The sequence below is a fragment of the Microtus pennsylvanicus genome, chromosome 3, assembly GCF_037038515.1.
Source record: "Microtus pennsylvanicus isolate mMicPen1 chromosome 3, mMicPen1.hap1, whole genome shotgun sequence".
In the NCBI taxonomy this organism is placed as follows: domain Eukaryota; kingdom Metazoa; phylum Chordata; class Mammalia; order Rodentia; family Cricetidae; genus Microtus; species Microtus pennsylvanicus.
In genome coordinates this window covers 87,884,356-87,908,308 of record NC_134581.1, presented here as the reverse complement: position 1 = coordinate 87,908,308, position 23,953 = coordinate 87,884,356, and the positions used below count along the sequence as shown (strand labels likewise).

Genomic DNA, 23,953 nt, shown 5'->3' with positions numbered 1-23,953 from the left:
GGGATTTGTACGCACCCTGGCCTAGGGACCAGCACATACCTCCAACCAGCCTACCTTTGAATGCTCAGGACATTCTAGACACAAGCACCCTTCAGGCAGGGAGAAACCTGGCCTAGGGACCGTTACTAAGTGTTTACCTTCCTTAGGTTCTGCTTGAAGTCTTAAACAATCTCCTTTCTTAACTTTCACAACAGCCTTGTGGGGGCAGTACTATCATTTGCTTATTTTTCACTTGAGACAGCTGAAATAAACATCCTGCCCAGATCAATAGGTAGCAAAGAGCAGGCTGGGAGTCAGACCCAGTCAGTCTACCTGCACAGCCCACGAGTTTATTAATTCATCCTCTTTGAATCCCGAGATAGATCTACTGCCCTCTGAGAAAACTCACAGCGCTATCGTGTATTAAGCTGGAACCCACAGAGGGCTCATGACCTTTGCCTGGTTGTACACTTTGGGAAAAGTGAACCAAGGTTAGCATATGGGACAGCCCCTGGCCAGACTTAACAAGTGCTCCTAGCTTTATTTTAATATTTTTTTTTCTGGGGCTCTATGTTAGTGGGACTTCAGAACTACCATAGGTTTCCTGCAGATTTGTCTAGCTTGTCAGTGCAAATAGTGCAACCAATTGTATATATATATATGTGTGTGTGTGTGTGTGTGTGTGTGTCTGTGTGTGTGTATGCACATATACATATATCTGTATATATATGCATACATATATTTAACACTTATGTGGACTGAGCATACACACCCATAGCGAGTGTTAGGCCTTATGCTTATGCTATAGGCACATATAATTAAAAACTGTGTAACATTTTATTCTATTCTCCAGAGCAGAGACAGATAATATTCCCATTCTAACTAGCAGAGAAAACTGGGTTATGTTTAGAGATCAGCGTCTATGTTCTCCATTACTTATATATATTTCTGGTACTAATATACTCCCTTATAGCATCAGTATTTTTTTTTAATGAATTAAGGGTTGCATGGCTAACAGTGAATTTGGTCTCTTTTTTACCAGTGAACTTTTGTTCAAACTATACTATCTATTAGATGAGGGGCCTTGACAAACAACTTAACTTCATGAGCCTCAGTGTTCTTAGTTTTTTTAAAAAAAGAACTTTTGAAATAGGGTTGAAGGGTTGAAGAAAATGATAGATAGAAAATTTCCTTTGTAGAAAGAACAGTGACTAGCCTGCCAACATGGGGCAGGAGTGATGGGGTTGAACTCAAGAGACACTGGTCATGGCACAAGCCTCACACTGATACTACACGGGTACAGAAATTAGGACTGTTGACCCTGTATTTTTATTTTAAACTTACATATGCTTGGTTGAGGTCACTGTGATCCAGGAACTGGAGTTGCCCTAATGGGGAAGCTGGGATCTTGCTCATGTTGACCAAGGGTCTGGAGCTTAGCCAGCCTGGAGGGTCACTGGTGGAGTTTCATAATTGCTAATACTGGATAAGATAGTTTTTTTGTCATATTCAATAGCAATAGTTCAAAAATGATGCAGGTCATGTTAACAGCAATCTAACCAAAGACTCTATACTCTCTACCCTTTATCCTGCGAGGGATACACAGCCAATAAATTGCTGTGAGGTCGCTTGTTTTGTTTTGTGTTTTTTTCCTAAATGTGATTCTTCAACAACTTGACTTGTTAAATTTCTTGCTTTTCTTTTTGAATTCAATTATTGGTGCTTGCGTTTGTCTGGTTTGTTGCTGCACTGGGGATCAATACTGAACTCTATCCCAGCCCTGTCTGTTTTCTTTGAATAATTGTGTAAAGAATTCATATGATTCTGATGTCACAGAACAGGGCTTAGAAAACACATCTGCACCCTCACGCTCCGTGTTCTGCGCCCTCCTTCTTCTGTAAAGCTAACCACTGCCAACAGTTTTAACTCTCTGGCTTTCATATTCTGAAGTCTTATTTGTAACTGATAAATAATAACTGTATACCTTTATGAGGAACAATGTGATACTTTGATCCCTGTGATCACTGAGCAATGATCAAATCAAGCTACACACATTGCATGGCCATCTTCTCCAATATTTATCATTTTTTTCTTCTTCCCCCTCTTTTTCATTTGGCAGAGTCTGTATATTCCTGGCTTTCCTGGAGCTTACTATGTCGACCAGGCTGGTCTTGAATTCAAAGAGATCTGTCTGCCTCTGTCTCTGAGTGCTAGGATTAAGGCATTTACCATCACAACCAGCTCAGTCCTGTGATTTATTTGTGGTGAGAACCTCTCAAATTCCCTGTTTTAAGTATTTTGTAATGTGCAGCGTGCCATTCTTGGCACAGTCACCATACTGGGAAGTAGGTCACTATGTGGTTTCCTTTTGGGAAATACAAGTGGTACATGTGCATTTACACCCTGCTTCTTTCACAGTGGGCAGCATTATGGGAGCCCTGTCCTTCAGTGTGCTTTGTCTCTTAGCAATACCGTCTTAAGAACAATATTTAGGGATGCTTGCTGAGATACCAACATCCGTGGGACCTCCCTCTCATACTATCTAGGGATGCTTGCTGAGATACCAACATCTGTGGGACCTCCCTCTCATACTATCTAGGGATGCTTGCTGAGAGTACCAGCATCCGCAGGACCTCCTTCTCATACTATCTAGGGATGCTTGCTGAGATACCAACATCTGCAGGACCTCCCTTTCATACTATCTAGGGATGCTTGCTGAGATACCAACATCTCCAGGACCTCCCTCTCATAATATTTAGGGATGCTTGCTGAGAGTACCAGCTTCCGCGGGACCTCCCTCTCATACTATCTAGGGATGCTTGCTGAGAGTACCAGCATCCGCGGGACCTCCCTCTCATACTATCTAGGGATGCTTGCTGAGATACCAACATCTGCAGGACCTCCTTCTCATACTATCTAGGGATGCTTGCTGAGAGTACCAACATCTGTGGGATCTCCCTCTCATACTATCTAGGGATGTTTGCTGAGAGTACCAACATCTGTGGGACCTCCCTCTCATACTATCTAGGGATGCTTGCTGAAAGTACCAACATCTGCAGGACCTCCTTCTCATACTATCTAGGGATGCTTGCTGAGAGTACCAACATCTGCAGGACCTCCCTCTCATTCTTCATGCCACTTTGCAGTAGCTGCTCGGACCTGGCCCTGCCGTTATGGACCCAAGAGGCTATGGATGTGGCTGTCTTGTGTCTCTGAAAGCCTGCTCCTTTGACAAGGTTGAATCTACCCACCCACCCTAAGATTAAGTTGGACTCATAGAATCAAGGTTCCCCAGTGTCAAATAATCTATCTGGCCTAGCAGCTTTTCAAGATTCACATCTGGGCTGGTTGTGAAGTCAGGACAGGCATCTTTACTCCTGTAGAGATGGCCTGGGAAAGGGAGATTCAATTTCCATGGTACTATTGGTAACTACCTTTTAATTAGGTCCATAAAGTGTTTAGAGCATCCACTACTGTCAAATTTCATGCATGAGTACATTACAACTAAAATCAATGAAATTGGTGAAGCAAATAAATGTTAAAAATGAGGTATAAGAAAATGCTGAGTGAGCATTTCTCCCTGGGAAGGGGAAATAGAATAGATTCTGAGTGTGGACTGAGGGTGGTGGGGACAGGATAAGGTGAGGGTGGGGACATGGAGGGAGAAGGTGCAGGGAGAGACAGATGGAACTGGGGCTATGGGGGGGAGGGGTGGTGTGGAAACCCAGTGTGTGGAAACTTTCTGCAAACTATGAGGGTGACCCTAGTGAGGACTTTCAGTACTAGAGGAGCCTGAATGGGCCATCTTTTGTGGCCGGACAAAACTTCTAGTGCTGGCTTATATTCAGTTGGGTTGTTGACCAAGAAGGTCCTGTGAAGATCCCTAAACAGCGCAGGCTGAAGCTAGGACAGAAGGTCACTTTCTGGAAACTGACACAGGGCCCCACTGCTGGGAACAACTTCCCCACAACTCGATGAACACAGAGAGGTCGCGCTAGTCTCTCCAGGGCGAGAAGGTACAAAAAGGGAAACCTGGACACCAACCCAGCCACAAAACCCTCCCCCTACAATCTGTCCTGCCTGCAAGATGTGCTGGGGTACTGGAGACACAGAACATGTGGGAGTGGCCACCCAATGCCTGGTTTAATTTGAGGCCCATGCCACGGGAGAGAGCCCATGCCTTACCCCATCTAGATGGCCAGGAACTGGAGCCCAGAGACCTAGGGTAGAACCAAACACAACTGGAAAACAAAACCAAACCAAACCAATCCCCTAAAACCAATGAAATGATTCCGTATTCAGCTCTATTCATAGACTAGTGTCTTGTCACCAGATGGGAGGGTGCAGAGTCCCATAGCCAGACATTGTGTGGAGAGACAGTATAAATCGGAGGTCTCCATTGGGTCCCTCCTGCTGGAGATGGGGAAGCCTGAGAAAGAGGAGGAAAGACTGTAGGAGTCAGAGGGGACACCAGGAGAACCTGGCCCATTGGATCAACTAAGCAGGGCTCACAGGGGCTTACAGAGCCTGGGGCAAGCTTGGGGCCTGCTGGGTATCTGTTATAGCTGATGGCTTGGTGTTCCCGTGAGACTCCTAACAGTGAGAGTAGGTTGTCTCTGACCTTTCGCCTGCTCTCGATACTCTTTTCCTCCTGCTGGGTCGCCGTGTCCAGCCTCGATATGAGAACTTTTGCTTTGTTGTATTGTATCTTGTTTCATCCTGTTCCCTCCACCCCCAAAATGCTGAGTGTGGTGGAGAAGACAAAGGGCTTCTTGGCAGCTTCTCTGGACTTACTGGGAGGGGTAAATTTGAAATAAGGAAAAAGGAGGGGCAGAGAGTTGGACCACTAGTGGGCACATGCCTCAGACTAACAGAACTGACACGGGCTTCTGGGGAATGATGGACAGGCTTGTATGGCAGGGCAAGTTCTGCCATTCTAGTTTTTCAGGAGGAAAAATTGAGACTCAGAAGCTATTATGGTACACTTGGATGCCAAAACTACAGAGAAGGCAAGTAGGGGTTGGAGCCTAGGCTCTCTGGCTTCTGCACTTCCAGGGGTTTACATATTTTTCTTGAGGTTACCCCCACAAATTCCATTCATGGGATCATTGCTTCTGAAGGGAAACTCACCTGGAAGGGGGCAGCAAAAAGAAAGGGGGGCGCGGAGAGCAAGTCTGGGGAATGGAGACACATCACACCCTTGAACTGTTTCTTTGGGTACCAGGGGCAAGACGGCGTCTGCTCACACATTCAAGGAGCCTGAGAATCTCACCACACATGAGAGGTTGCTCTGTGTAGCTAAGGTGCTGTCTTCCTCTATGACGACACAGGAAGTGAGTTACTACTTGTGGCATGGCTGGGGCCACCAAGGAAGCTGTGTTTAGATGACCTAAAAGTTGTACTCTAAGAAACACATTTATTCCCATATGGCCTCAGATACCCACATTGTCAGCTGAGGCCGAGGCCAGGTGCTGAGGACGTACTGCAATGTGTGTGTGTGTGTGTGTGTGTCTGGGGGGGGGGTACTGTGTGAAACTCAGAGGCTTTGAAGCAAGCACCCCAAATTATATACCCCACATCATGCTCCTGACCCCCTTGGCCTGAACCCTCTTCCCTGCCTTAAATCTCATCTCCTTTGCTTCGACTCAATGCTTCCTTGAAGTCAACACAACCTTCCTCCCAAGACTGCTTCATTGCTCCCCTTAGCCCCAGAAACCCAGCTCAGTAGTGACTGAAAGCTGAACACACCCCAATCTTAGACTGTTAATTCACAGATGGAGAAACCAAGGGCTCCAAGCTCCAGACATTGCCCAGGAGCCTGGGGAGTAAGGACAGGAAATATTATTGAGCCAAGTGGAGGGGAAGGGAAAAGGGGAGGAAGGGAGCCCACCAGGAGGCACGCACAAGCAAGTTGGCACTCTCTGCGAAGTGTACCTAATGGCCAGCAGGTGGCGATATGTACCTCCAGATCTCAAATGTAAGGCTGTCCTGGTAGAAGTAGCCTTACCCAGCTCTTTAGTAGCCATTATAACGATTACAGCATTTAATGGGAGACACACATATGTGAGGCCTATCGTTGTTGGGATGATAAAATAAAAATTTTCAGAAAACTTGATTATGGTGTAAATGCAGAAATGTTACCATCTGTATATACAAGATCCTGCATGCTTCACAAGCTGCCTTACAAGGCTGAAATACAACCCATCTTACAGATTAGAAAACTGAGGCTCAGAGGGGTGAAGACACCCACAAATTTATGACCCAGTCGGGGCTAGGCACGTATGTATCTATGTGCGAAACATTTATGTGCAGTTTATTATTGGCAGACATTGTTCTAAGTGCTTTGCAAGTATTTTCCCATTTCATCCCTTGTAACAAGTGTAGGAGACAGAGCCTCACTCTGGTACAAGCACAAGACAACCTATGGTAGAATCCATGGATTTTCCTTGCTAAGCAGTAGGCAATTCTTACTGTCTGGAAGCTTGCAGTAGAATCCTGGCATCCAGCGGCTTCCATATGAATTTGGTGAGTCACTGGACCTCTTGAGGCTGGAAATCTTTCATCAGCAAGATGATGATAATGAAAAGAGCCACACAGAGTTGTGGGAACACCAGGAAAACATCTGCGGAAACAGTGCTGATTATACAGCGAGAGTCTCTGGTATGGGATTATTATGACCACAGACACATAACAACTCAATTCACAGAAAGTTGTTTCTCCCAGTAGTACCTGTAGTGATGAGGGCCCAACTGTACCACAGCCAGGAGCCAAGGAATGCAGCATGCACCCAAACAGGGTGAAATGCTGCCCACTTTCAATACATACTTAGACACTGAGCAAAGTTCTAGACACAGAAAACAAACGCAGTGAGAATTCATAGACCAAGGCTTCTGAAAGGAAACATGCTTCTCTGAGGTGGAGCTAGCTCGAGGGTCGTTGCCCTAAGGAGAGAGAGCCTCCTGGGAAGACGTTAAGAGAAGCCTGGGACACAGACAGGAGGTCAGTATGTGATGGGCAACAGGAGGATGAAGCCGAGGATCAAAAGAGCGAGGTGTTCCGGAGAAGGAGGCACATGCAACGTGGAGAACGTGAGAATCCAACATACCGCAGGCCCTGTTTGCAAACCTCACGGACGCAAAGCTGTAGGCACAGCTACTTAGAAGCCCAAAAAAGGAGGGTCACTTGAATCCAGGAGGAACCTGGACATTATAGTAAGACCTTCATGGAAAAAAAACAGATAGATAAAGGGTGATTTTATATGATGTCTTCAAAGTCTCAAGTGAAAGAAATACAAACTAAAAACCATAAGCATTTTTGCTTATGCTTTATATTGACATTTGATATATTTTGGGAGTATAACATTCTTGTGTATATGCATATCTACATATAAATGTATTTGTATGAAGTATGACTCTGAATTAGCAACAAGCACACTCATTTGCTTATAGATTCATTCATTCACTCATACAGTGTGTTTTGGGAGCCTGTGGCTCTGGGAACAGCTAAGGCTGGAGGGAGGCAGCTATGAAGAAGGCAATCATAACCCCACCTTTAGGGATGTCCTTCCTAGAGTCCTCCCCAGAAGACTATTAACCATATACTTCTCTATCACCCCCGTTATTATTAAAGATTTAAGCAGCTCCATGCAGGGACTGAGCCCTGAGTCTGGGTCCTCTCTTGGTTCCCCAAGGGTCTGTACCCACTTCTGTGGGTCTCTGGGAAGAATGTTGTTTGTACAAGAGCTGACTAGGGGAATCTCTTCATAGAGCTGTATCCAGAACTGTCACATCTGTACCCAGATAGCTGCAATGGTGAAACACGCCCTGGAAATCAGCAAATGCCAACGATCATAGGCTTCTACCCCTGGTCCCTTCAAGGGCCTGCTGTTAAAATTACCAGGGCACTACTGAGCTGGGAGCTTATCTGTCAGGCCTTGCTGTGCCCACAATCCCCTCGAGTGATTGTTACGAACACACCATACTTGGGTCCCTCTGCAGACTTCTGGTATTAGGATCACGAGTGTCCTAGAAGATTCCAAGGACCTAGAAAATTCCAAGATACTTGGTTCCTGACTGATGAAGCCAATGGGCCAAATGCTTTAAATTCATTTCCACTTAAAAATACCTACACATGGTGCCCCCTGGGATATTCTGAGGTTGATGACAATTTTGTCGGAAGTGAGGTTACAAAGATCTCCTGAACCATCCAGTTCTTACAAACCCAGGCTTTGCTATGCTCATGGCTAAATCTCTACGTTGGTCGGGCATTTTCTGTTACCTTGAATTCTGAGACATCCTCACCATGGGATACAAAGGCCCTGTGGCCAGCTGTTCCTTCCCAAGCATGATGCTATGTACAAGTACACAGTGTGATGGTGAACCTACGCATGTCCTTCCATGTCCTGGATTTCTTTTGAGTTCTTGAAAAACCACCCTGGCTCTACAAGGCTGCCCTGGAGCATGTTGCTCAAAGGGCTATGTTAGACACAATGGTATAACCCCTTTACGACACTTTCTAACACCACGAACAAAAAGGCTTCTAGCTCCACAGCAGACCACAGGGCCAGGAATGTGTTCTTCAGCTAAGCAATGACATTCCTTGAGGGAAGAAGTGGTTTGCAACTCGTTCATGAGCAAGGATGCACCGAGTGTGTAACACAAAGCCACAGAAACCACGGAGCCCTCTTGCACTGCCTCTCCAACCTCCAACACCTCTGCTGCGACCCTCACCCTGACACCTGTGCTTCACACTATTTCTCTTTCGGGCTGCTTGCCTCTCTCTTCTCCCTGGTTACATTGTCTTCTAGAATCTCTCTGAATCAACCCTCTTTGGGTCCCTTTATTGTAAACCCTTTGTAGCCCTCCGCTTTCCACCCTTTGCCAGACAACTCTCTCTGGCTGCCAGGTGGGGGCTCTCAGAACCTTTCCTACAGCTTGGTGATAGCCCCCATACTCATACTTAACCTCTTAAACTAACAGAGGACCGCCCCCTCCCGCCGCCGCGAGCCCCCCTGCATTCCCGTCTCTCCATCCGTGCCGTCCTGATCCCACCGACACCTGCAGTGCTCTAAGATTTAGGTAAAAGGGAAGTTCTCAGAGCTGGGGGAGCGCCTTCTCACCCTTCCCAGACAGTGTTGTCTGCTCTGCCCTAGACAGAAGGCAGGGGAAGTGGAGACAGGACCTCAAGGAGGTTTCAAGCTGTCTCCTGAACTGACCTCCAGATCTCACCCCGAATTAACATCCTTTCAAGAACACGCTATCATCACTGCCAGCTCGAGAGGGACTCACTCGGAAGCAGGACTCCCGGGAATCCAACCGACCCACCCCATACCTGGATCTCCTCCACTATCCTTGCCCCACCCCCACCCCAGCCTGAGCTGCACCCGCAGTAGCCCCTGAGTCTGTCGTCCCCGGAGCCCCCGAGCCCCGGGCAGCGCCCTGACCCCGAGAACAGGAGGCGGGAGAGCCGCCGGGTCCAGCGAGTCGGCTCCGGCAGTCTGCGCGCCGCGCTCCAAGGCAGCGGGGTGAATGGACGGCATCCAGCCCGGCCGGCAATTTGAAAATAAAAATAAAACAGAGGGAAAAGAAATAAATACTAAGGAGTGCGCCAGAAAGCCAAAACAAATACAATGGCTCGGGCTTCGGGGCCGGGTGTGGGAGGCTGGGGGGCCTTTGTGCTCCCGCCCCCGCGCCTCGCTCCTAATTGAAGAAACACAATCCCGGCCGCCGACCTGCGGGCCGACAGGGCAGTGCCGACGGCCACAGCCCCGCCCCCCGCCCGCAACAGGGGCCGGCTTGTTCTTTGTGCCGGCAAATATTTATTTTGGTTCGAGTGGCCCCCTTTCCACAAAGACCACCTGGTTGTAATCAATAACACCTATTTTCAGATAATCTGCTGCTCTCTAGGAGAGCCCAAGAACTCACCCAAACAGAGCCCTTTTTAAAGGGCATTTTAAATGGGCTGGATTCAGGGAGGATTGGTGTAGGAACCCGGGTAGGGGCGGCCGGGAGTCGGGGCCTGGGTGGTCAGGAGGGAGGTGGGCTCTGGCCCTGTCAAGTGGGCGGCTCAGACCTCAGAGGGGTGCCGCTTGATGGAGGGCTGGGGCCTTCCAGGAACCTTTTACAAAAGAAACAACTGGAAGCTTTTATTTTGGCAGACCAAATGTTGCTACAAAGGTAGCTTCTAGAAAATCCAAAGCAGTTATTGCTGTTCCCCCAAAACAGCATCTAGGTTCCCTTGAGGACAAAAGGAGCTACCCAGGAATCCCCTAGGAGCTAAGGCTCCCTGTGACAGAGCCATTAATTTGGAGGTTGACACTAAAGAAACTCCCAAACTAGAGTTCAAGACTGGCGAGACCTGTCTCAAAACAAGAACAATATTATCAAAGAAAGCATGTCCACAATTACTGTGGGCCAGCATTCGGGGCTGCAGCAGGGAAGAGAACAGACAGCACCCAGCTCCTGTGGAGCTTGTGGAGTAACAGACAATAAAAGAATTACTAGGTAAATCCTAGTGTGCGACCATGCTTTGGAAACTGTGAAATGCTTTGGGTGAGAACAGCTCTGTTCCTGGGTACTTGTTCTCTGTAGAGCAGACATTCAAGAGGGCAGAAAGAACTGCTCAATTCAAACATCCCAGAGGCTACAGCCACAGGCCAGGGCCCAAGTTCACCCACTCCTGGCCCTCTCCGAGCTTTGGAGCCTTCAGCTATGAAAACCACTACCGTATGTGTTGTGTTAAGGATCAAATGAAAATCAACAACCATCTCTCTCCACCCTCCAAATGGCACGTTGTACTTTAGACCTGGTGGTGATGTGTAGTCGTTTGGTAAAATATGACATCTGTAGGCTTTCCAAAACTTAATTTACTATTTTGGGGTGAAGCGTAGAAGCCAAATACATTTTAGAAGCCAGGATGCTCATGAGAGATGTTGCACTGGGTCCTTCCATCCAACGTGCTGTCCTGACTTTGGCAGGCTGACCAGCCAGGATCTTTGCCATATCCACAACCCCATCTGGGGAGAAACCCTGGCTATTCTTTCAAGGTTCCTGTCTACCAAGAATGGTGTATGTGTTTGTGTGTTTGCATGTGTGTGTGTTTGCACACACAAGCGTGTGTGTGTGTGTGTGTGTGTGTGTGTGTGTGTGTGTATAGGCCAGAGGTCAACCTCAAATGTCATTCCCTAGGAACTGTGCATCTTGTTTTTTGAAATAGGTTCTCTCATTTGGTCTGGTAAGGACATAGGCCAGACTATCTAACCACTGAGCTTCAGAGATCTTTCTGTCTTTTTCTCCCCAGTTTTTGGAGTGCAAGCCTTAACTATCATGCCCTTCTTTTATGAGCTTGTGCTGAGGAGCAAAGTTGACTCCTTAGGGTAGCACAGGAAGTATTTTACTCCCGAGCTCTCACCCTAGTTACACAGAGGAAGGTTTACAGTGCATTCGTAGCTCTCTACAAAGCTCGAGATGTCTGGTAACCAGTGTGGAGATGTTCCTTGTTCCTATGTGGTCAGGTTGGCAGGGTGGAAGGTCCTCAGAGAGGCTTGGGGTTTTCACAACTGTGGTTAAAAACACAGCAGGTAAAACTAATTCCAGACTGCCCCCTGCCTTATCCTGTAGCCCACACCTCCATGTTGCTTTATATCCCAATGCTGCTTTCTTTGTCCTCGGAGATGGCCGGAAAGGGGCTGGGGATGATTTACTTACTGTTTGTGTGGGTTTGGCCAGACTGGGGCTGAGGCTGGGTCACTGTGCTTCATCAAGCAGGTGGTGTTCCTCCTCCGGGGAGATGTCCTTGGGATTGCTTCTCGGTGCTGCATCTTTCTACAGAAAGATTAAACATGGATGCAGATGACACAGTGGGGGTTCACGGCCCTGAAAAAGATCATGATAAGAAAGGGGTGACAGACAGGAAGCAGGACAGCGTGTTGGAATTTGGGGTAATTGAATTTGCTGTGCAGTCAGCAGTTGTGACTTGGGTCATCTTTTCGTCGTAAATTCGCCAAGACAAGGAAATTCCATAGTTAGGCCAATCTGGCTATTTTTCTCAGAGATCTGGGTGGTTAGGATTTAGGGATTCAGTGCAATCCCTTCATCTTTGGGCGATATTTCCCCTGGACAATGAACAGACCCTTATATGTAAAGGACACTAGTCCATCTGTTACCCCAAACGCTGGAAGTGGAATAGCCTTTTCTCCCCAGGGACCTCTTGTGTTTGTTACAAGGTGGTTGCTTTAATTCAATTTCCCTCCATTGCGTTTGGATCCATGCCACTTGTTGTTAGCTGCCAATCATCTGGATAACTGACCTCTTGAAGACGAGGCATTTCTTGTAGAGCAAGATTTAACCTACATGTATGTGTATGCAAATGTGATTTTTTTTTTATAGCCTGGTGGAGTTTTTGGGAAATACAGATGCTCAATAGATCTTATCTGGGATTAACCAGGCCATTTTTTCTGCAGAGGAAAGGGGCCTAGATCCTGGAGCAATGAAGATCAGCTCAGTACAAGGCAATTTGGGGGAACCACTGTGTCTTTAGCAATGCAGCTCATTTTGCGGATGGAAACCCCTGGTTTATTCTCTTCTTTATTCAATTCCCTTTACCTGTGAGGGCTTTGGTCACAATTGCTACTACTGCAATTGTTCAACCGAGTCTCTGAAAAATTAGATTCATTGGAGTTTGGGGTCTTGGAGTCTAGATGGGAATCATTACTCTGTAAAGACCAGGTTAAAGAACTGGTTGAGAATCTTCTAGAAATACTCTTTAGGGTGCAGGTTTAAGCTATTGCCCAATGAATTTAGCTATGCAGAAACTAGCGACAACTCCACATTGGTTCTCTGTGCGCTACCCCTATGGGTACCCTGCTCTCCCCACAGCTCAGAGTTCTCAGAGGGATGTCTGACATAAATTGGTTTCCCGATGGTTGTATGTTCTATTATGCTATTTTTCTAAATGACAAACCTTTACATTATGTAGAAAATTGTGTGATAAGTTAACTTTGTGGATTAAAAAAAAGACAGAGAAAAAGCAGAGGAAGGTGAAACTGTCAGGAAAAGCAGAGGTGTCTGGGATGTATTGCTAGGATATATGTAATGCTTGATTAAACATTTCTAGAAACCAGGGGCTCTGGGCAGTATAATAATCAGTGAGGAAAGAAATACTGCATCTACTGGGGAAAACAATTAACACCAAGCAAGGGCTCGGTAACAACTGCTAGCCGGTTACAACGGCGGTCTAGTCTAATGCTTTGGCTGCGTCGTTTATCCCCTCTGCTCATCTTCAGTGTTAGCTGGAATGGAACAGACCTGACACTCCATCTTGTCTCTCAGCTGGGCCTTGGACCCTTTCTGTCTAGCAGGTGCAATTTGATAAACAACAGACATGCACTGGAGCCTTCCGTAAGCCAGGCACGCAGCCAGACGCAGTCCCTGCCCTTCTTCTCTTTATTGTCCAGTGGAGAACATAAGCCTTTACACACAGAGAACCCGGGCTTTCACAGTGCTCTGTCGTTGTATTGCTCAACAACCAAAAGTGATTTAAAAGTCCGTCCCTTACTCCAGTCTCTGTCCAAGACAGTACCATCATAACTCAGATCGTTGATTTTCCACACTTCCAAGCCCTACCTCCTTCTCCTGTTCCCATCTCTTTCTCTGTTTTTTTTTCCTGGATAGAGAAATATAAAAATTTATCATTCATAAAAAATTATAATGGATGAATGTAAGATAGTTAGGAGAAAGCCAATTTATAATTCCTATTTCCCCTAGTTTCCTCCATTTCGGATATTTCCTAGCTCAGAAAGCACATGCATATGTGTGTCAATCAAGGAGGAAGAAAGCCGCAGATGAATACATCTTATTATCGATCTTGCCTCTTCAATCTCTGTGCCTCCTGCAGCTGTAGGTGTGGCTGAGTCGGACAGGTGTCAGCTTGTAGTGACGCAGAGGTGGCCTGGTGTGCGTTTTAGTGCTCAGCGGAGCGAAACAAGTTGCAGCGGTGTGGTATGTGGGGGAGTCCAGCGGGTTGAAAACATGGGGGTAACTGAGGGGTAACCTGGCACGGGACGTTAAGCTGAAAATGACACCCACACACTGGGATGGGATGAGAAGAGGTCCATGAAGCGGACCTCGACAAGAGAGGGACCTGTCCAGGGAGCAAAGACTGGGCACTGGTAAGGAAGGGCATGTACTCAATATGCCTAACAGAAACCACTATTCTCATCACAAATATGGAAAGGAAAAACCTGGGGGGATCCTGTGGTGTTGGATGGGAAATTAATGCATGCAAATGAATATTGACAGAGATAAATATGGAGTGTGTACACATCTGTATATGAATGCGCATACATAACCATATGTGAATATGTATATACATATAGTAAGTGCATATTTTATATGTGCATATTCATACATTGTCTGGTACTATCCTCTGGGAAGGCATAGAGATAGGGCCACTGTTAACAGTGGGCACATCTAGTACCCAGATACTGACTTTGAAAAATTATTTCCACTAAAATGATCCAGGAATCTGTGGCTTAGGGACTGGAAGCCTAAATGTGTTGCTGAAGGAACAAATAAGGAAGTCAGTAAAGGTTGATTGGTGTCAGCCAAAACTGAAATCCACCTGAATGGCTTCCTATTGGGACAAAATGCTCATCAAACCAATGAAAAGAAAATAACCCAGTCTCTCAATAGTCTTTATGAGTCTTTAGAGATGCATGTTTAAGGACACACACACACACCACATATATATACATACATGAATGAATGAATGCATTAGAATTAGATGGTGTGTAGATATTCCCATAATTCCACTGCGAACATCTGCACAAAATGCTAATCACAAAAAGGAAAAGTGTAAATTTTCAGAAAAGGCTGGAAAACACCATCTCTTCAACAAACCAATTAAGTGAACTCCATCAGTAGCAAGATACATTAAGAGTGTGTGTCTCCCCACAGGCTGCCAGGGGACAAACCTAGTCATGCATGACTCCTTTGATACTGCTCACAGGGAAGCCAGACCTCAGTCAAACCACAAGCAGACACCAGAATACCAAAGCCTGGGGTCATTCTACCACATAACTAACTCATGATATTCTGAACTGTCAAGGTTCTGAAAATCAGGGGAAGGCTGGATCTTCCAAACACTGCACCGGGATTCTGAGTGGTCCTTTCTTCTGCTCAACAGATGATGATGGGCTGGCCTAGTGGCACAGACGTGTTCATTCCTGTTCCTATGGCAACTGAGGCAGGAGGATCATAAGGACTCGCTTGACTACAAAGTGCGTTTAAGGCCAGCCTGGGTAACTTAGTGAAGCCTTACCTCAGAATGAAAGTCAAGCAGTGATCTGAAAACAGCCCGGAGTTAGAGAGTTTGCCGATGTAAAACATGGTTGTTTCAGTTCAGTTCCCAGAGTTGGAAAAGAAAATAGGGGCAGACAGAAAAGTGATCCGTGCCTGAAAGAGACATGGAAGTAACCTGTCCAGGTTGACTTTCTGGTTCTCCGGCTTGTGCTGGACTCTGTATGTGGAGACTGGTGCGTGGCAGAGACATCCCCTCCAGTATCCAGAGCTGACAAAGCTGTAGTCAGCAGCGTCCTCTCAAGCGGGTCAAGGAAATACGCTCATTTGTATTGTTCCAATGGTTTTGTAAGTTTGTGGTGACCTCAAGGCTTTCTAACTCTCCTTTGTGTGTCTATATCCCAGTGAGTGAGCTATATGCAAACTTGTGTGTGCAGGAGCAGGCTAGTGCACAGTTTCTCAAGGCCAGAGGACAGCAGCTGTGCTATTCTATTGCTAACCACCTTAGTCCATTGAGACAAGGTCTCCTATTGAACCTGGAGCTGGGCTGGCAGCCAGCAAGCCAGGGGGATCCTCTTGTTCCACTCCACATCCCCACCACGCAGTGTTGATTACAGATGAGCACACGACTGAGGTCCCAGTTCAGGTCTCTTACCCTGGCAAGTGCTCTTACCTACCAAGCCATCTCTCCTGCCCCTAATGTTTTAAATCTAAAAATAGTTATAATGTGCAATAAGAATACATTGCTGTTTAACTCTGAGAGACAGATAGACAGACAGAGACAGACGGAGACAGACAGAGGGAGAGGCTGATGTCATGTTTTCCTCTATTACTGTATACGTTTTTGAGACTGGGTCTCTTCACTGAACCTGAAGCTCGCTGATTGGCCAGAGAACTCCAGAGACCTGCCTGTCTCAGCCCCACCATTGCTGAAGCTACAGACACACGCATCAAGCTTGGCTTACGTGGGTGCTGTGAATTAGAATGCACTGTTTGCCCAGCAAGCACTTTATCCGGTGAGCCATCTTCTCAGCTCCCTATTTAACTCTTATATTAGGGGGACCAGAGCCATGCTCAAAGGCTTGACGTCCGTGTACTATTTTTACACTTCTGTAGTTCTTTCAAACAGGGAACACTTTTATTACACGATCGTATACCCCACTTCTCTTCAGTATCTTTGGATGATACTGCAGCAGTCCTTATTCAACACACGAGGAAGTCAACCTCAGAGACAGAAATTCATAAACAGGGAGGAATGGCTGGGATTCACAACCCGGTCTTTCTAACTGTGGACTTGCTCTTGTGTCACTCCCCATATACTTAGTGACCAGCTGCCATAAGCCACTGCCACCATAGCGACAAACAAGAGAGATGTATGGTCCATCTTTCATGAAGCCTTGGAGGGGCTTCAGTCCTGGGAAAATGTCGGACCCCAACTTATCAAGGCACAAAATTCAAGCTGCCAACTTCTATTTCTTAGCCAATTTATCAATCCTATCCGATATTTCTGACAGTGCATTTTTAGCATTTCCTTAGGTCAGTCTCCTTTCTCTGTAGCCCCTTGCAGCTTCTTGCGTGCTCAGCTGTCATGAGGTGAACACACAGAATCAGGGAAGGACAAGCACCTATGTGGAGCACCGTGAGGCTGAGGATGGCGAAAATGCAAATGTCCTCTGGAAAATCCAATCGACTCCCACTTTTCATCCATTTGAAAAAGGCCTTTCTGACAGCTAAATAAAAATCTACAGTGAACTGGGTACCTGGGCAAAGTGGCCTCCCGTTACTGCAGTCTTAATAACCACCCTTGGAACGCCTAGCAGGTGACTGACTGTATACACATGCTTCCTGCTTAGCCCTTCGCTCTCGACTTCCAGGTTGTTCTCTGATGCCTCACAGGGCCACTGGCAGGAGATGCTGCTCAGCTCCCTACTCAGTAGATACTGATAATTTGCCTAGCAGGTGAAAAGGCCAAAATTTGAACGCAGGGCCCCTGGGATTATATCCACATTCGTTTAATCTCCCCAAATTACCTCTCTCCTTCTGCTAAGAAAACACTTGCGTTAACGCAATTAAAACCCAGAAGGTTAATCTAGCACTTGGAGGTAAGTGAGTGGGCTCACTGGGATCTTTGTTTTCCCCTGGAGCTTTGAAGCTAAGTGTAAATTGACTATGTGCTTAGGAATTTACCAGCTCAGACAGACTGAAACAATCACACAAGAGGCCAAGCAAGAGGGAGGGAGGGAGACAGAGCCCAGGCAAGAGCCCACATTCCTTTCAAAAGCTTCCCTTCATATTCCTTCTTATTTGGCTGAAGCCCCAGAAGGTTAGCCTGGCTAAACCACTTCCTCTCAGAAGCGGCTGTCCTCTGAGGGAGCCTGGGATTTGTAGTCTTCAAATCAACTGACCTTTCTTAATCCTTAAAGGGAGTATGACTAAAGGCATGCAGTCTCAATTTCAGGAGCTTTCCAGTGATGAAATGCTCTGTGTGTGTGTTTTCACAAATCACAAATTCCTTCTTGAATAAAAGTGAAGCCTCTGTGTGTCCACCAGAATGCCTTTCTAGTCTCTCTACAGTCTCCGCCTCCCCCTCCAGTCTCCGCCTCCCCTCTCCAGTCTCCGCCTCCCCTCCAGTCTTCACCTCCCCCTTCAGTCTCCGCCTCCCCCTCCAGTCTCCGCCTCCCTTCTCCAGTCTCCGCCTCCCCCTCCAGTCTCCGCCTCCCTTCTCTAGTCTCCGCCTCCCCCTCCAGTCTCTGCCTCCCTTCTCTAGTCTCCGCCTCCCCCTCCAGTCTCTGCCTCCCTTCTCTAGTCTCCGCCTCCCCCTCCAGTCTCCGCCTCCCTTTTCCAGTCTCTGCCTCCCTTCTCTATTCTCCGCCTCCCCCTCCAGTCTCCGCCTCCTTTCTCTAGTCTCCGCCTCCCCCTCCAGTCTCCGCCTCCCTTTTCCAGTCTCTGCCTCCCTTCTCCAGTCTCCGCCTCCCCCTCTCCTAAGTCTCTGCAGATACTCTACCTCTTTGTTGCCTCCTGAGTTCTAGACACAAGCCCCCCTGCTGATAAGGTAGAGGAACCTCAAAAGAGACAGACCACAGCAAGGGACAGGACGCTGCTTGGACAGCAGAGCCCATGCTCACAGGCTGGCTCCCCAAGCACTTTCTTTCCAATACTTTTCAAAGCAACATATTTGCGTCATGGTTATTAATAAACACAGAAGAAAGTAGTAAGCGACAGAAAGACATCAGAGTCCAAAATCTCTCCTAGGAAACAGGCTGGAGAGATGGTGGCTCAGCTGTTAAGGGTACTTTCTGATCCTGCAGAGGACCATAGTTCAGTTCCCAGCACCTGTATTGTGACTCATAACCAGCTCTAACCCCAGTAACAGGGATCTAACGTCTCTCTTCTAGACTCCATGGGCATCGGGCACTCACATGGTACACATACACACATGCAGGTAAAATACCCACATACATAAAATACAATAAGATAAATAAATCTAAAACTCTTTTTTTTTTTAAAAAAAAAAAAAAGCAAAACAAAACAGTTGTACCTTGGAATTTGAGGGGTAATGGTTTCAGAAAGTCCCAGATATACCCAAACCCCTGGATTCTCAAGTCCCATATATACATGGTGTTTGTTTATAATTTAAGCATATCTTCGTATATGTTTAAATCTCCTCTAGATTACTGTTACTGTTTAATGCAATGTACAGACGGTGGAACTAGCCTGTTGTCTACGGAATAGTGACAAGGAAAATGTCTGGATGTGTTTAGTTCAGATGCAGTTTTTACAAACTATTTTTGATGGCAGTGGTTTTTGAAATTGTCACAAATGAATCTTATTCCTGGCAGTGACTGTTTGGGCTGAATGGGTGTTCCTTCTTTCCTTGGCATTCGGGATCCTTCTCTCTCACTTGGTCTCGACTACAGACATTCCGTCTGCGGAATGACACTTTATGGACACCCGTGGACTAAACATACATGTTACACTCGTTCCCTAACTGCACGCAGACATAGGTTAGAGACAACAATGATCACTTTAAATATTCTTAAACTTTTAGCGGTTTTTGAACACTAAAACTGTTTCAAAGTGACAGACATTGGAAATACAACTTCCTTTGGGTGTCAACAGCATTTTGGGACTAAAAATAAAACTTCTATACATTGAAAATTTACGTCCCCTTTCCCCCTATGATTTGTGTGTTGACACCCAATCCCTAATGCATGGCTATGTGGAGGTGGCTTTTTGGGAGGTGACTAAGTTATAAAGAGGAACTGTCACGAATAGGAATAATACCCCATATAAAAAAACTCCAGAGAGCTGCTTGGTCCCTGGACCTGTGTGAGAGGACAGGGAACAGGTGCTCCTGTGAATCAGGAATGAACAATGAGTTCTCCCAAATACCAAATCTATGGCACTTTGATATTGGTCTTCTGGCCTCTAGAACTCAGAACACTGCGTTTCTGCTGTTTTTAAGTCAGCCAGCCTACAATCATTTGTCATAGCTTTTCACGTGGACCATGACACCCACCTTTCTGGGGAGAAGAGAGTCAAGTACACCAGACAAGGTCCTGCAGAGGGCTGCTGCTGTAACTCCCTGGATACAGTTTACCCATGGCTTTGTCTCTCACTTACAGCTGGCTTAGACAATGCTGAAAACATCATGACCAACACCTTGAAACCACTCTGACACTGTACTGCAGCATGTGCATTTGGTACAGAAACAAGTAGGCAGTTTTCCTGTGGGTCCCGTGAGAGATCTCTGGTGCAGGAGAATTGTCTGTATTCTGTCAATCATGTTTTAAATAAATGCTGATTGGCCAGGCAGGAAATATAGGCAGGAAAACCAGACAGGGAGTAGAAATGATGCAATGAGAAAAGGAGAATTCTGGGAAGGAGGAAGCTGATTCCTCCCACTCCTGCCCAGACCACCGAAGCAGCAGGATGTGATCTTCCCCACTGAAAAAGGTACTGAGCCACATGGCTAACATAGATCAGAAAAATGGGTTAATCAAGATGTGAGAGTTAGCCAGTGAGAGGTTAGAGCTATTGGGCCAATCAGCTTATAATTTATGGAGACCTATGTGTGATTTTCTTTGGGGCTAAACAGCGGGGTGGTGGTACTGGGCAGGACAGAAACCCCCAACAAGCAGGCCGGACTCACTCATGTTACAGATCTCAGTGGATCAAAGTGGGATGAGCCAGCCCGATGGCCTGACTTTGATTCCTAGGACCCATGCAGAGAAGCCAGACATGGAGGTAGACACCTATAGTGAGAGACAGAGGCAGGAGAGATGTGGGGAAGTTTGTGGACCAGCTAGCCTGATGTCCACAGGGTGGTAGAAATACAGAGAGATTCTGGCTCAAAAATTAAGGTGAAAGGAAAGAACCAACTCATAAAAGTCGGCCTCTGATCTCTATACTTGTGTGATAGCATGCATACATGAACACATGTGTACACACACACACACACACACACACACACACACACACACCCTAACAGTAATAAAGACAATTTCACTGTGGGAAAGCCCTTGATCTGGCAGTAAATAAGAACACAATGTCTTCAGTTCTGAGAGAAGAAGGCACAATTTATTTAAGTCAAATTATTTTACAACATAGTCTTCGTTGGACAGTTGTCAGCTTAACACTTATAGTTTAAAAAGTCACGATTACTTGCAAAATTATATATATATATTTCTGTCTAAAAATATATTGCATATATGGAGCGGGAGAAGCCCTCGTGTCCACGAGGCAGAGTTTGTTCTTTTCAGGTTATTGCAGCCCTGTTATTTACAGACATTTCCGAAGCTCTGCAGATCTAAATGCACCTTTCCTTTTGTTTTGGCATTCCTGTTAACTAACTGTACCACGGCTTTTCTTACTAAGAACACAGTGACTTTAAACGCCCTGTATCTTTTCATCAATAGTCACATTATGCTTATTTTAAAAAAAACCAGCTATAAAAACGTACAAATAGCCCAAATGTACAGATTGATAAAAGATGTACAAATTATATTTAAAAAAATAACAATGATTGATTTGATAGTAAAACTGCATTTGTGACCGAGGTCAACTCGTTTATTCACTCTTTTTAATTTTTAATTATTCATTTTTTAATACTGTGAGATATAGGAAAATAACTCTGCATAATTTATACAGTAAGTTGCCTTCTGATTGTTTGACCGTGATCGGGTGGTCTGACAAACGCACAGCGTTTGCGAATCTGTCTGAGTTTAGAAATCCCTACGACTTCTCAAAGTTCTGGGACCCACTGTCATTAAAAAAAAATAGTTATTTAAATCCTCTGTCCTTCAGGAGTGTCCGTGCTTGTGTTAAACCTTAGCTCCTATTCTGACTATGTCTGGAGAGAATGGTCAGCCAAGTGCATATTGTCCAAAATGAGAGGGATTTTGTAATACCCATGGCTTCTTAAATACACACATACACACATATCTTTCTTTTAAATTCCAGTTGGGCAAAAACTTCATTGGCCTCACAGCCAGTGTTCCAGTTGCCATGTGCTGAATTAAGTCCTCCTAAGATAAGATTATAAACATCCTGCCTTGATTTTCACTAAGTCTCAAACATGACTGGTCAAGTCCATGATTCATTTTCCTAAGGAATCCTACAATGATGAGACCCGTGTGGTTGAGAAGAAACTGCTTTGGTCATAAAACTTATAAAAGAGCCGGGCGGTGGTGGCGCACGCCTTTAATCCCAGCACTCGGGAGGCAGAGGCAGGCGGATTTCTGTGAGTTCGAGACCAGCCTGGTCTACAGAGCTAGTTCCAGGACAGGCTCCAAAACCACAGAGAAACCCTGTCTCGAAAAAAAAACCAAAAAAAAAAAAAAAAAAAACTTATAAAAGAAAATTTATACTTCTTTCTCAGAACCATGGTATAACCATTCCATTAACCTAAATATTTGACTCATCGGATGATAGGAGGTTGAGAATCCAAACTGGGGTACTGGCCCATGGAATGATTCATTTTTGTTTTTGTTTTTCAGGTAGAGGAAGCAAAAGTTTTTGACATTAAAAATAACAATTTTTTAAAAGAACAAATGCAAAAGTTTCATCCAAAAGAAAGAACGTCCAGTTTTCTTGTCTCTTCAAGGCCGCTTATGCCCTTTAGAGTCCAGAGTATCCAGGAAAAGGGAGAGCTGGAACTTTAGCCAGAAGGCCACCGATGGTAAGTTCTAGTAGTAGCTGCCCAAGTGTGAAGGCACATGGGTGTTAGGATGGCGGGGGACGCTGGGGTTGGGGTAGATCCCAGCGGTGGGGGAGGTCCAGTATTGTGATGCAGCTCCGAAAAAGCTGGAGGAAGTGACAGGCATGGAGGATGGGTGAGGAGAGACAAAGTTCACCTTCTGTTGATGGGCATGGTAGGAAGGCATGTAGGAGATGTCAGACGGGTACTTGTACATGGAAGACTCAGTGGGGTGCGGCTGCAGGGCCTGGGCAATGCCGTGGAAGTCAAATTTGTAGGCATACCTTTTGCCGTGCACTTTGGTCATAATGTTTTTATCGTAGTAATATCGGAGGGCCCGGCTCAGCTTGTCGTAATTCATGTTGGGCTTGCTCTTCCGCTCTCCCCAGCGCCTGGCCACCTCATCGGGGTCCGTCATTTTGAACTCCCCATTGGTTCCCTCCCAGGTGATACAGCTGGCATTTGCACTGTCGGACAGTAGCTCCAGGAGGAACTGCCACAGTTGGATCTGCCCACTTCCTGCAGGCGGTGAGGAAACAAAAGAAAATGGTCTCGATGCTGATTCTTAAACATGGCAATTTGGGTCCTTTCTAAGAAACCCTTGATTTCCTCTTGTGTCGGAATCATGGAGACAACCCTCTTTTACCCTTTCCTTTAGAAAATAGAGGTAGGCCCATAAGAATTGTACATATTCACAGGGCACAGGGTGATATTTTGGCAAGTGTGCACAGTGATTGATGTTCAAAGTGGGGTAATTAGCATGCCCATCGCTTCAAATGCTAGAGCATCATTAAAAATCCTCTCATCCAGCTAGTTTGAAAGATACAATAAAAACGGCTAACTCCGCCTCTTGCCACTGAGATTAATGTATCACACAAGGTTAGGTCTTAAGACAGACTGTCCCAAAGGTTGGTAATGAAGTGATGGCTTTGTCCCAGTAAGCTGTTATGCTCAGCGAAGCCAACTCCTCACATCCTTTTGCTAAGATTTTTGACTCTTTTCTCCTTAGGCCCAAGTCACCATCTAATCTCTACTTAGGACTAAAGTCCTTAGGCTACTTTTGGCCTTAAAGAGTGTCAAGCATCCCAGAACCTCTTGGGTGTTGCTGTGAGGAGTCACAGGGAGAAGGGACATCATGGACGTGGGGTACACCAACCTGGGCTTTCCTCCAGCAGAGTTCTAGGGTATAGCTTTTAGTGTTCATTTCTGCACAGAAGAATGTGGGCAGAGGTAAAAATTGCAGGAGGGGATGCTGGGTGGCCTCTTTATCTTCTGGGCAAGTACGGCCCCATGCTAAAGAGCTAGGAGGAGGCCCAGACAGCCTGTGTTTTCTGTGGTGCTGCAGATGCAGCAGGCATGTAGGCCTGGCTGTGTTGTCTTTAGTTCCCAATCTCCACAGTTTGGGCTTAGGAGAACACATTTGAGAGTGGGTTGGAATGGTAAATCCTTAACACATTGTCGAGTCAACTTGATGTGCAAC

General features: G+C 46.1%; 1 protein-coding gene across 1 annotated transcript in view; it reads right to left on the bottom strand.

The window, feature by feature from the left end:
• Nucleotides 1–20,828: 20,828 nt before the first annotated feature.
• The window catches only part of Fli1 (Fli-1 proto-oncogene, ETS transcription factor), a 117,714-nt gene continuing 114,589 nt past the window's right edge, over nucleotides 20,829–23,953 (bottom strand). The window contains exons 9-10 of the mRNA XM_075966421.1: nucleotides 22,125–22,992; nucleotides 20,829–21,942 (exon numbers count right to left, since the gene is read on the bottom strand). Of these exons, the coding sequence (XP_075822536.1) occupies nucleotides 22,463–22,992 (530 nt within the window). The 3' untranslated portion in view covers nucleotides 20,829–21,942; nucleotides 22,125–22,462. The remainder of the gene's footprint in view (nucleotides 21,943–22,124; nucleotides 22,993–23,953) is intronic.